The 13,544-nt window shown below is 40.9% G+C and overlaps 1 protein-coding gene across 6 annotated transcripts in view; it reads right to left on the bottom strand.

Annotated features, from left to right (window-relative positions):
- The window catches only part of CEP131 (centrosomal protein 131), a 60,253-nt gene that overhangs the window by 40,572 nt on the left and 6,137 nt on the right, over positions 1-13,544 (bottom strand). For 4 of the 6 annotated variants that reach the window (XM_061615761.1, XM_061615762.1, XM_061615760.1 and 1 more), the window contains exons 2-8: positions 10,521-10,725; positions 8,973-9,067; positions 8,594-8,711; positions 7,433-7,545; positions 4,288-4,401; positions 3,427-3,588; positions 2,930-3,047 (exon numbers count right to left, since the gene is read on the bottom strand). In XM_061615761.1, the coding sequence (XP_061471745.1) occupies positions 2,930-3,047; positions 3,427-3,588; positions 4,288-4,401; positions 7,433-7,545; positions 8,594-8,711; positions 8,973-9,067; positions 10,521-10,700 (900 nt within the window). In that variant the 5' untranslated portion in view covers positions 10,701-10,725. Of the gene's footprint in view, positions 1-2,929; positions 3,048-3,426; positions 3,589-4,287; positions 4,402-7,432; positions 7,546-8,593; positions 8,712-8,972; positions 9,068-10,520; positions 10,726-11,531; positions 11,552-13,544 lie in introns of those variants that run through there. The other 2 variants (XM_061615763.1, XM_061615764.1) reach the window with 2 other exon arrangements.

Genomic DNA, 13,544 nt, shown 5'->3' with positions numbered 1-13,544 from the left:
ATTCAGTAATAGGCAAAAACCTTGCGGTTTAAGAACATACCTATAGCCAACAGGTATTTCTATCAAACTTTAGAAAGCAAGGAAATTGGGCAGCTATAGTGAATGCACCGGGGGAGCAGGAGACCTGACCTCCTCTTGGAGATATTGTACTGCCCTACAAATTTGGCAAAATGCAAACACAATTTGGGTTGGTCATTCACAGTGGAAGAATTTGGTAACGTGCCTCTGAACATATGGTGAGTGGTGGCAACACCTGCCATCTCCAAAGATGGAGAATTGCATCTTTGTATGTTTGTTGGTGTTTTCTTACATTGCTTCTTTTCTGTGTTACTACTGTTACTACTTTGGGCGCATTAAGAGTTGAATCTGAAACTGCAGTTTGATGGAAAATCAGACTGATTACAATATGTTGCTACTTAAGCAATGACTCTAGCTGTTGGAAAAAACAAAATTGGCTTGCCCAAGATGCAGATTTTCTGCCTGCTATGCTTAAACGACTCCACTTAAGGAAAAGTGGGCATTGTCAATTAAAAACATAGAGCATACCTAGAATTTTGCTAGAATATATTTCACCTCCCACTGTTTTATTTTGTGCAAACTGAGACACTCCCCATATCCATTGGAAACTATTCTGCAGAACAGTCAGTGCCATTATTCCACAATTATGTTTAGAGCTTTTTTTTTAGTGTTGCAAAGTGTTGCTGTACTTCACATATTCACAGAAACAGAAGCAAAAGAAAATAATTTACTGTAGGAAACTTCACTAAAATTGCAAAGTAAATCAAACATTTAAAGTGACTATCTGAACTATATCAACTGTTTTAATGTTGTTGCTTCCTCCCTGCTAAAACAAGATCAGAACAGTGCGTCTTGTTTCTGTTATCTGGGCTGATTGCAGGTGCTGCCACCAATCACCATATGCTCAGAGACACATGTTACCAAATTCTTCCAAGCTACACGCCAAGTGGATTGGTTATTAGTGAATTTCTCTGCTTTTTAATCCAGGAAGTAAGAAATGGGATTCTGTGCAAGTCTGCTGAGAATGGATTGATCATTTGCATGCTTAATGAGTTCAGTGGGATTTACGTCCATGCAAACCTGCTTAGGATAGGTGAAACTGACCACAGCGGATGGGGAGGGGAGAAGGGGGAGGGGAGCAGGCAGGAGGGGTAGGACGAGGGCAGGTTTGATCATTTGCATGTTTATTGTGTTCATTGCGCTTTACACCCATGCAATCATGCTTAGGATAGGTAAAATTGACCATGGGCAGGGGAGAGTGGGCAGGGGAGGAGGAACAAGGAAGAGGGGAGGGGAGGAAGAAGGGAGTAGAAAGGGAGAGCAGAGGGGAAAGAGGAAAGGCAGGTCTGATCATTTGCATGCTTATTGAGTTCAGCAGGATTTACTCCTATGCAATCATGGCTGGGATAGGTTAAACTGACCATGGGGGAGGGGGAGGGGAGAGTAGAGGGAAGAAGAAAGTGGCAGAAGGGAGGGGGAAGGAGGGAATTGGAAGGGGAAGGAGAGGAGGAAGGGAGGGCAAGTTTGATCATTTGCATAATTATTGAGTTCAATGGGATTTACTCACATGCAATCATGCTTAGGATAGGTAAAACTGACATGGGGGAGGGCGGAGGGAAGGGAGGAGGGGGTCATTGGAAGCGGATTGGGAGGGGAAGGGATAGGAGGGAGCAGGAGTTAGTGAAGGGTGCTGAGAGTTGCTAGGAGATGCCCTGTTCCCCTCACAGAGCTTCAATCAGAGCAGCTGACTGTTAAACCACTCTGGCCACTGGAGCTCTGTCAGGGGAATAGGAGTCTCCTCTCAGCACCCTTCACAAACTACACTTCCCAGGATTCTCTGGGAAAAACCATGACTGTCTAAAGTGAAATAAAGGTCTGCTGTGGGTGTGGCCCCGATTAACCAAGCCAAGCAGCAGTGAGTCTGGCTTTTAGAACACTGACAGTTGGTTCTTACTGAGCATGCCCGGCCTTATCATTGAGTTCAAATGCTAAATTTCTTAAATTAATTAAAAATCATCCAGGCATTTTTAACTTTTAAACTGCAGAAGATGAAGGTCAGAGTATGGGGCAAGGTCAGTAAAACGATTACAGGTCCTCTGTGAACATGGCTGATTTTTAATTAATTTCAACAAATTATGAGAACTCTTGACACACGAAAGTCCAAAAGGGGTGTTTTTTCTCTCTCTCTTGTTATACTTTGAACTCTCGATTCTCTCTGACTGTTTTGTGTAAGGCCATGAAAATTTAGAGCGTTGTTAAGCAAGCATTTCTGAGTTCAGGACTATATGTTTTGTAAGGTTTTGTTTTGAAATGAGCTTATGGGAAGCATCAGAATGGCATGGGGGTATTTTCAATTTAACATTGCGGAATGCGAAAAATCAATGCTGACTATAGTATACAGCCACTTTTGTGGCTGTATGATAACCAACTGTGAGGACATCAGTAAATGAGCATACTTATTTTGTTGTGTGGACTTTCTTGGCAAGGAATAGGTAAGGCGCACTGAAAACAAAACCATACAGCCCTGAGTAGTCAGTCTGGTTAACAAAATAACCTTTTGTTTCTTCTGAGAGTGGTTTATCCAATAAGAAGATACTCCTTTTGAAGAGTAAATGTCAGGGACAGAATTGGAGATACCATTTCACAGACAGACCACCAGAAGGTTCAAAATGAACTAATGACTGCAAATCATCCTACAAACTTCCTCAGTCCCTTATATCTTGAGCAGTTTGTTGTAGCATTCAGGCTACATCTTAGACCTGTAGACTCTTGATTTCTGCTGACTTGTGAAGAGCTGGAAGAATTTTGTATATGGAGGGCATGATTTGGGAAACAATGAACTGTTTCCCTTAGGTTCCAGGGATAGGAACAAAAAAGTCTGCTTCATAGAATGCGTGTATGCCTTACAAACCTCTCTTTTGGAAGCTAGTAAGTGTCCAAGCTGGGCTATGCCTTCCTTGTGCCTCTGTGAGTGCCTTCTGTACCAGCGTTGAATAGTCACAGCAGCCAGGTTGACTTGGTTAATAAACCTGAAAGGGCAGAAAGAGGTTAAAAAAATGAAAAACAAAAAACAATTTTGCCGTAAGGCTGGCAGAGAGAGGCCACACTCTTGCCCATACAGCTCCAGTTTAGAAAGACTTTATTTTGAGGGTTCTCAGAAAACAATGTGGAGTGCAACACACGGTTCAGAGAGGGCTATTTTAGGCTCCAGCACTATTTTACCAGAGCTAAGCAAGTGGAACAAGCTTACCCAACAACTGGAAATCACCAAACACACCTGTTAAAGCTGCTATGCCACAATGTGTTATCTACCCTTCTCTGGACTGCCATATGGCTTCCTCTCATCCTTTTGCATAACTTGCCAACATCTCCAGTTATCTCTTCTGCTGTCAGCAACTTTATGCTTACCGCTCAGCTTCCTCCTCTGACACTTCCTGCCTCCTGAGGGGGTTACTGCCACTGCTATTATTATTGTTCCGAGGCACGATATTGCTGCTAGAAAAGTTCTTCTGGGACTTCATATAGCTGCTACTCTCTGTGTCTTCATTGGAGGTGGCTTTGATAATGTTGCTAAGGAAAGAAGACAAAAATACTCCAGTCAGAAGCATCCTCTGGACTGCTCCACTGATTGTTCACATGCTATACTACCCAGTGGGCTCATGCCAGGCACTCTAAGGCATGATGAAGGACACTTGCCCATTTTCCAGACTGTTTGTCTGGAATCAAACACTGTTTGATTTCTTAGGAACATCCTCCTTGGTCTATTGCCTTGGGAAATAAACCTTTCTTTGCCCATAACCTAATCCTTTATTCTTTCCTGATTAACGTAAGGCAACGGCTACTAAATTACTTCTGTATTTTCATCTAGAATAGCATCTGTGCTGCTCAGGGGATGAGGACCAAAAATGCAATTTGGAAAAATGGTTTTAAGAAAGAAAAAACGTTAGTAATTGGCATACAATAGAAGAAGCTCCTTTTGCTCATATGTAGCCTAGTTCTGAGGATCATGAGGCTTTGGACCAAAATGAAAACAAGTTTTAAAAAAATTAAAAAACAATGTGGGTTACAAAAAAAGGTTCAAGAGCAGATATGCTTTTATTATCACAGTTATGCATGTGTATCTACTTATCCCTCAAAAACCATCACTCTCCTGACAGCTTGCTTATACTTGAGATATTGGGCAAGCTGCCACAGTTAGGCCTTTCAGCCCCTTCTGACGTATGGTGCCCACTAGAAGGACAGCTGTGACAGGAATACCTATGGACTTACTTGAGGGAAGTTGTGGCTTGGTTGGAACTCTTTGGTGCAGGGGCCTTGTCTGCAGTGGAGTAGTTGTTATGTACCATGGTGGTGACACAGTTGCCCATGGCACCTTTGTTACTCCTCATAGGAAAGAATGACAGCATGTTAGCATACTTTACAATGATTTGCCTAATGTATAATCTAAACAGTCAAGTCACTTGAAGCCTTGTTGACGGGTCCATCTCTCACCCAGCCAGTAGCCCTATTTCTTGAACTATCTAATTGGCACTTCTGTCCTTAGATGCTGTGGAACAACACACAAAGACTTGAATCACAAACCTTCAGGACAAGGGTGGGTAACCTGTGGCCCTCTAGATATTGTTAGACTTCAACTCCCATCAGCTCCAGCCAACATGGCTAATGTCAGGGACGATGGGAGCTGTAGTTCAACAACATCTGGTGGGCAACAGGAAGAGCACTGACCAGTTGGACAGGGTTCAGAAGAAAGCAAAGATCGGACTTCCGGGAAGGGTGACTTAGCCTGTGCCTGCTTTTGAGACGGGCTCCTGCCTCAAAAGAAGCTTATTCAGATATATCAGTCAGTTTTTTCTTTTTTTTTTGACTGATTAAACTTCTCCCGGGTAGGGAGAAACGAAGAGATTAACCTCAAAGCCTATTTTTGTTGGGACGACCAGATCTCATTAATTTATGGGACGAGGTCCAGCCGACGAAGGTGGGACGGATTTTTAACAGCAAGCTCTATCTGATAAAGCGAACGTTCACCTTATCTTCTAAGAGAGAACGCATTAACAGGCAAGCACCCTTCTTTCTATATTTTTCTTTTACTTGACTTAAATTGTTGCTGTTTAAAAGAGATTTGCCAGATTGATCAGTTTTTGACATCTCACTGGGGAGCCATAACTTCTCTCTGCTACGCACTAATTAATAGCTTATCTCTGTTTTTGTTGCAAAAAGCTGTCCTGGATTTGCATTCTAAAGATATACACAGAAGAGGGATTTCTATTCCAGATTTTTATTTTGAAAAATATTATACTGTTTTGAGACTACTCTCTTTTTGGTCTATTTTATTTTGACGAATCTGTTTCTTGACGATTGCCATTAATTGTTTCGATCCTGGGAACTGCATTTTGTTTACTTAACTATTGGAGAGATAAGGCTGTCTGCTCTGTTTATACTGTGATGTCACCAAGTTTGGAGTATTAACCCAATTGTTGCTGAAATAAGAAGTGGTTTTCCTATATTTTTCTTTTAAAATGGCAATTAAGAAAGTGGCTGAAAATCTGGAAATAACTATGTTTCATAAAATAATGGATGAGATTGAGATAATGAAAATTGAATTGAGTAAAATGAAGCAGGAGATTAAAGATATAAGGGTCCCTGTGAGAGAGGTGACCCTGGAAGGGGTCCCTGTGAGAGAGGAGACCCCGGAGATTGGAACAGGGGTCCCTGTGAGAGAGGCGACCCTGGAGACTGGAATAGGGGTCCCTGTGAGAGAGGAGATCCCGGAGATTGGAACCAACGTGGAACAGGAACAAGATTTGGAGTCTATGGACTTTAGAAATAAAATCTATTGTTTGGAACTCAATGTTATCTCTGAAGAAATGAATGAAGATTCTAGAGATAAAGTTATCAATGGCATGGATAATCTTCTGGACTGGAATGATGTGATGGAGCCCAATATAGAGAAAATCTATGGAATTATCTGCAGCCATGTGACAATGGAAAAACTTTTAAGAGATGACCCAGTGTATTTTGAAAAAAAGAACAGAGATATGATTTTACAGCAGTATTTCAGCAACCTATTCAGAATGGATGGCAAGAAAATATTTGGGATAGAGGTAATCCCCATCAGACTCTTACTATATGACTATGGCTTTGACAGCAAGATTATTATGGAATACTGATAATGGAAGATTGGATATTGAAATTACTGGACTTAACAAGACTACTGAAGATGGAAGATGGAAAATGGAACTAATAGAGATAATAGAACAATGGCTACTGAAATTATTGAACCTAACAGATTCTGATGTGATGGATTAATTGAAATGTTTATTTTGACTATGGTTATGACAATAAGATTATCATAATTAGTAATGAGATGGATTAATCGATATGCTTATCTGGAAAAAAAAATTGATAGATATATTTCTTAAAGAATTGAAACCTCTCTTTGACTTTTTGTGGAAAGAATAAAGTAATGTTTATGAGATTTGATGATTAAGTAAGATAACTACTGGAGGAAAGTGATTTTATAATATGACTTAAGAGACAGGAGTGTTATATATTATAGACTTATAACTGATTTGATCTTTGACAAATGGGAAGTCAATATTTTACTCTTTATTTTTTATTTTTGTTTTTTTTTTTCTTTTTTTCTTTTTGTTTAACTATTTTTGATTTTGTTTTTTGTCTTTGAATGTTTTATGATTTTGTCTTGTATGTTTTATGAAAATCTGAATAAAAATTATTGGAAAAAAAAGAAGAAAGCAAAGATCATGACAGGAAGTTTGAAACAGCCTTTCCATGTCTTCATCTAGAAACAGCGATTGTTCCTTAAAGCTCCAAGACACCTAGCGACAATGCTGCCTCTGTGCATGCTACCCTGAGATTTCACTGATACTTTCACCCAATTTTCTCTCCTGCCTACTCAGGAGCAAATTCTTGCATGCAACAACAAGAGGAGGTTGAATGAATGAACCACTGGAGTGGGACACATGGTGTCAGTGACTATCACTAGGCAAAGACCTGGCAACCCTAATTTGGAATGCAAGAGTGTAGTGTAGAGGCTAAAGGAGGAGTGGCACTCAAAAGCACACTGAAATACAGTGGTGCTTTTCAACAACAATGAAAACAAAACTGAAGCGGAAAGGACTGGTTTGGCTCAATTCTACTTTAGATGCCAAGCTGCATTAACAAGAGACTGCTGTTTCTGATCATATGGATGCCTCCAATCCCTATTCCAGTAACACCTATGGAGCCTTAGTAATGCAACACCCATCATCAGCTATCCTAACAACAGTGCTAGCACAAATCCCACTAGTCAAACTTCAGCAAGTTCTAGTACAAAGTACCTGCCTGTCAAACACCAGCAAGTTCTAGATAAATTGCTGAACTACACCCGATACCTATATATGCCTTCCTTACTTACCTGTTATTCGCCGTGAAGTTGGCCGCAAGTGGCACATAGATTTCTTTCTTCCTCATGCCTGTGGGGGCCTCTCGAGTGCTGGATGGGGCAGGAAAGGTTCTGGGCTGCTCATCCTATAGAACACAACCAGAAACAAGCATGAGAAAAAGTAACTGCTGTTGTATATGGCACACCCTCTCCATGTACTTTAATAAATGCCCTTATTCTACCTCATGCATAGGCTCCATCTCAGTCCCACCACAATTCTTACTGGGTATTGGCAAAGCAATATTGCTTTGCCAATGGGGCCTATTAATGTTATTTTCAGTGTGATGACAGGTTTGCACTGAGCTGAATGTCTTAAAATGGAAATATGGGCACTCCCAAACCAGGAATGGGGCACTAATTCTTTAGAAAGCCACATTAGGACTGTGTCAGTCGCTAAACTGATCACTGCCACTCCAGTTGCCAGACTAGGGCCTTACAGCATCAGCAGAGATGACACAATAAAAAAGGGTGGTAGTAGTAAAACATTCTACTGTTTGTTTCACCATAACCTAAATTCTCTGGTAATTCTTTCTTCGAATCACCTTTTTGTCCCTACTTCCAGTTTAGTACTAAAAACATAGATAGGCTGTGGTGGAAGCAGTTATTTGGCTACAACAGAAGGGCCTTTGCAGATTACACCCCTCCCAATTTTACTCTTAATGCTGCACTAGCATTTAGTGGCAGTGGGGAGATATCCTGCCATCTTGTCTCGAATGAAGGAGAGCTGCAGCCTTGCTGCAGGGAGCAGTCTTTCCACTGCTTAATTTTCAAGGAGAGATCTCTAACCCTGCGCTGGAGAGCATTGCTCAGCACTACTCAGCAGCTGCTCATGCAAGCATAGTTACACAGGACTTACTACTGCAGCAGGTATGACAGCTGTATGGGGAAAAATTAAATTTCCCCTCTGACAATGATAACACACAGCCATCTGAGTACTGGGAAAATCTCCCCATAACAGATACATTAGCTAACCAAAGGTTTGGATCCTTTGCAACAACAATAAAATATTTAACTGAAAAGGCCCCAAATGCCTGCACAGAGGAGCTGTCTGCCTTAGCAACAGAAAGTTAAAGAAACAAATATTAGGGCTAGTTCCAATGATACTTGCACTTCCTAACCTATCCTTGCCCCTACCAGGATGTTCCATGTCGTTTTCTTTTCCGGGGAGACTTTGCTCAGACTTGCTAGTTTCTTTCTTCCACCTGATCTGCTATCAAACAAAGTCAGGAAGTCTCCATGCTGCTCTGCACTGCTGAGAAGCAAAATCACAGGATTAATCGGGAGTCTTGGAGCTTGGTCCATTTCCAGAAATCATTCACTTAGCCTGCTGAGCAAACTGAGAACTCCTTCACCCCAGAAACTACTCCCAAGTTTTTCCCCTCAATCTAGCCCTCAAGAAGAAAAATACCCAGCTTTCCCAAAGAGCTCTGAAAGACGAGCATGAATAAATCAGGTTCTGCAAGATCTTAGGCACTATTCTTGTTTCTCAGTAATACATTTATTTATGGCTCACCTACAGGCACCATTCAGATGTTGGTTGACCTGAGTTGTGCTGTTGGATCTTCGCAAATTGTTCATAGCTCTGGAGGTGCCAAACCCTGCATCTTCCTGAGAGAAACAGACACATCAACAATGCTGAATACTTTGGGGTTGACTACTATTTGGATATCCTTGAGACAAACTCCTCTTCTCACATAGATCGCACAAGTGCCCCACCTGTAACCATCCTAAGATAAAGAAGCTACAGGCCATGTAACACCACTGTCATTTGAAGGATGCATTTAGTGCTGCTACTTTGCTGTGGTTGGTACCTTGTTCTTTATTTTTTTAGATATATATTCATAATAAAAAATAATCAGTACATACAAGTAAAAAGGATAAGCACATATTTATATAGGAAGTAAAAATATACAGTCCCTCATATTTGAGTTTTCATTTTTTCCCCTTAAGTTTGTCATGTCGTTTGAACCCAGGTTCGTGATTTGTCTATCTCCTAACAAGCTATGAACTGTAGTGAAGGTTGGTTCTTGGCTTACCAGGAGCTGGGAAGGAGTGAAATGGGAGCTTTTAAGCATCATCTATGGTTTAACATGGCATGCAAACACAGCAATAGAGAATGATAATTCCTGTGGGCAGACATATATATCACTCATATGTTTTCAGTGCTGTTAGAAAGTTTGACTTAGCAAACAAATATTGTGACAATTCACTAATAGGCAAAAAACCTTGCAGTTTAAGAACATGCCTATAGCCAACAGATATTTCTATCAAACTTTAAAAAGCAGGGAAATTGGGCAGCTATAGTGAATGCACCAGGGGAGCAGGAGACCTGGCCTCCTCTCTGAGATATTGTACTGCCCTACAAATGTGTAAAAATGCAAACACAATTTAGGTTAGTCTTTCACATCCAATCCACTTGCTATGTAGCTTGGAAGAATTTGGTAACATGTGCTTCTGAGCATATGGTGAGTGGTGGCAACACCTGCAATCAGCCCAAATAACAGAAACAAGGCATGTGCTGTGCTGATCTTGTTTTAGCAGGGAGGAAGCAACAATATTAAAACAGTTGATATAGTTCAGGTAGTCACTTTAAGTATGTTTGATTTACTTTGCAATTTTAGTGAAGTTTCCTATAGTAATAAATAAGGAAGAAAGTTTCCCCCCCCATAACTTTAAAATTTCTGGAAGTTTTACACCTCTAGGAAGGTTTTTGCAATTTGTAGTCATCCTCAAGTTAAAACCATCAGGATAAAAACCCCTTGTATTATAAAACGGTGATACATAAAATACATACAATGTATGTACTATAAAATGGTAGCACTTTTGTTTGCTGCCCTGGGCTCCTGCTGGGAGGAAGGGCAAGATATAAATCAAATAATAATAACAACAACAACTTCTCATGGGCTACTCTTGTAGTGGACTCTACTAAGCGCAGAATAAAAGAATGCTCATCATTACAAGTTAAAGCTTTTGCTTAAATGAAATATATTTTTACCAGGAAAATACTTAGAATAAACTTGCCAGGAAAGCAAGTCGATTACCCCTGTCCTCCAATACTCACTAGCAGATTCCTCTTGGGCTTGTTTTCAGTAATGACAGAGATGGAGCGAGCAATGTGCTTGCCTGGAGAGGCGCTGCTAGGGCGTGGAAGCACTTGCATGGGCAGCCCTGTCAGACTGAGATCTACACCATTGGCACTGGCACTCTGGAAGGAAGAGCAGCTACCACGGGCACTCTTCATTGTGATTTGGGAAAAGAAGAAAGCCCTGGAAACAAAGGGGAAACAGACAAGGCATAATGACAACAATGACCAACAATGGTTTGTCATATGCCTGCAAATCCATTACAGCCAATAAAAATGCTTTATGATCTGAACCTAGGGCCTCCATCAGGTTCCTAAGAATCCTTATCTTAAAAATAAAATCTAGTCCTCACAGTTGCAAAGAGAAGCATGAAAACATGCAGTTAATTATTTAATGCCACTCCCTAGAATCCAGCTTTTCCTCTCTTGTGTCTGCTTACCACTCAATAATATCCCCATGATTCCTGTCCCTCTTTCTTACTGTTGTACTATTGATTTAGCCAAAGTTTACTAATTCAGCATGAAGACACTTTCTCAAATATGCTCATATTCTGCTGTTGTGGATTAGTTTGTTTTCAGCAAATCAAGTTTGACTTATTAAATCAATTAATCAAAGAACATTTCTGCAATTTAATCTTGATTTTGTTTTTATGTTATGGAATTAAGGTTTTGCCCTGCAGTAAACAAAGGTTTCTCAGCCTGGTGGAGGACAAAGAATGGACAGTGCACCTCATGAATGCTACTGGAAAATGTGATAAACAGACAGCAAGATTGAGGAGCTGCCTCCCTTAAGCTTCAGAAGGACATGAAGAGCTGGGAGCTAAAGCTAGATAAATCCCATCTAAAAATAAGGGTTTTTAATGTTAACTGTACATTTTTTAAAAAATTGCTCCTGACTCTTATTTTGGCCAGGGGGAGGGGGAGGCAGCCAACACTTGCCACAGATAAATCAAAACCAAATACTTCAGGTAGGGTCCTTGATAAACATACTCTTGATACAGGGAATGAAGCCAGAAGACTCTGATGAAGACAACTAGTATTAAACAGGATCAGACTATGAATACAACACCATCTTCCTCGTCATTGCTGAATCTAAAACAAAGAGGTAATATTCTATATATTACAATGTCCTCTAGCTCAGCTCTCCACACTGACACAGTGTGCCCAAACAAAAGCCATTGTGATTCTGGAAACAGTGTGACAAGAAGGTGGATTGTACAGGTCATACATGCATGTATCCATCCATGCAGTGTTCACTTGAACCCTATAAGATACATGACACAAGCAAAGTTGTTTTCAAGGTAAATGTAGTTGGTTGCAAACTGTACATGAGTAACACCATCCACAAAGGGGAAGAAGCTACTGTATGCTGGCCAAAGGAAATGCTTCCCGTATGTCCTTTCTGAGCTAAAACATAGACTAAGAAATAGAAGAAATTCCTGTCAGTGTATATTCTTACAACATCTGTCACTGGTCACTAGCAATATCACAGGCCAGTAAGTGTCTGTGATGCTCATGTAAATCTCAACAAAGGCATTTACTTCCGGGGGGGGGGGGGATTGCTCACAATTTCCAAGCAACCTGATTTAGTAGAAGAGTGCTTCAAAACTGAAGTTCCCCAATAACAGAAGCATTTGATGGATGATTATCATCTGGTTTGTGTATAACAATTTCATAACAGTTATGTATTCTCTATGCAAAACTCATTATCTGGGAACATTGGTCTCTTGGGTCTGAACTAGAAGATACATGGGAATGCAGAAACAGACTAGTGGTCATATTTTGTTTTTAAACCACTGAAAAGAAATGTTCTTAACATTTTCTGTTCCTGCCATTTGCAGCTTTCCTAACCATACGGAGAAAAACATGGACTCCCTGAATCTTTTTCCCTGCAGGGAGAGCAGCAGCTTGGTGAGGGTAATTTTGAGTGACACGGACTGGGAAGGAAAACAGTGTTGCACCCCAGGTGCAGGGAGAGTTAGATCAGGGAGAGGAGTCAGATGAGGACAAGGTTCCTGAGGGCATTGGAGGAGGGAGGGCTTTGACAGCACGCAGACTTCCCCAGCTGGCACCCCCATCGAGGCAAATCCAGCCCCACCTGTGAGTGCCCCACCTGAACAGTTGGGAAGCAACCCCTCGTGTGTGCCAACCCCGCCTGGCACTTCAAATCCCTGCCTGGCACTGCTTCCCTGCCAACCAGCATCTCGCTGTCTAGACTGTCTAGCTTTGCCCTGATCTCACATCTTCCCATACTGAACTGTCATCCTTGTTTAACATGAATATCTCCTTCATGGCTCAACATCTCTTTAGCAGGATGTTGTTGTTATGTGCCTTTAAGTCGATTACAACTTATGGTGACCCTATGAATCAGCGACCTCCAAGAGCATATGTCGTGAACCACCCTGTTCAGATCTTGTAAGTCCAGGTCTGTGGCTTCCTTTATGGAATCAATCCATCTCTTGTTTGGCCTTCCTCTTTTTCTACTCCCTTCTGTTTCTCTCAGCATTATTGTCTTTTCTAGTGAATCAGGTCTTCTCATGATGTGTCCAAAGTATGATAACCTCACTTTCATCATTTTAGCTTCTAGTGATAGTTCTGGTTTAATTTGTTCTAACACCCAATTATTTGTCTTTTTCACGGTCCATGGTATGCACAAAGCTTTCCTCCAACACCAGATTTCAAATGAGTTGATTTTTCTCTTATCCACTTTTTTCACTGTCCAACTTTCACATCCATACATAGAGATCGGAAATACCATGGTCTGAATGACCCTGACTTCAGTGTTCAGTGATACATCTTTGCATTTGAGGACTTTTTCTAGTACTCTCATGGCTGCCCTCCCCAGTCCTAGCCTTCTTCTGATTTCTTGACTATTGTCTCCATTTTGGTTAATGATTGTGCCAATGTATTGATAATCCTTGACAACTTCAACGTCCTCATTGTCAACTTTAAAGTTACATAAATCTTCTGTTGTCATTACTTTAGTCTTCTTGAGCTGTAGTC

This window comes from Rhineura floridana, chromosome 3 (genome assembly GCF_030035675.1).
Source record: "Rhineura floridana isolate rRhiFlo1 chromosome 3, rRhiFlo1.hap2, whole genome shotgun sequence".
Taxonomy (NCBI): domain Eukaryota; kingdom Metazoa; phylum Chordata; class Lepidosauria; order Squamata; family Rhineuridae; genus Rhineura; species Rhineura floridana.
Note: the sequence above shows the minus strand (reverse complement) of the source record. Positions and strands in the feature narration are given on the sequence as shown.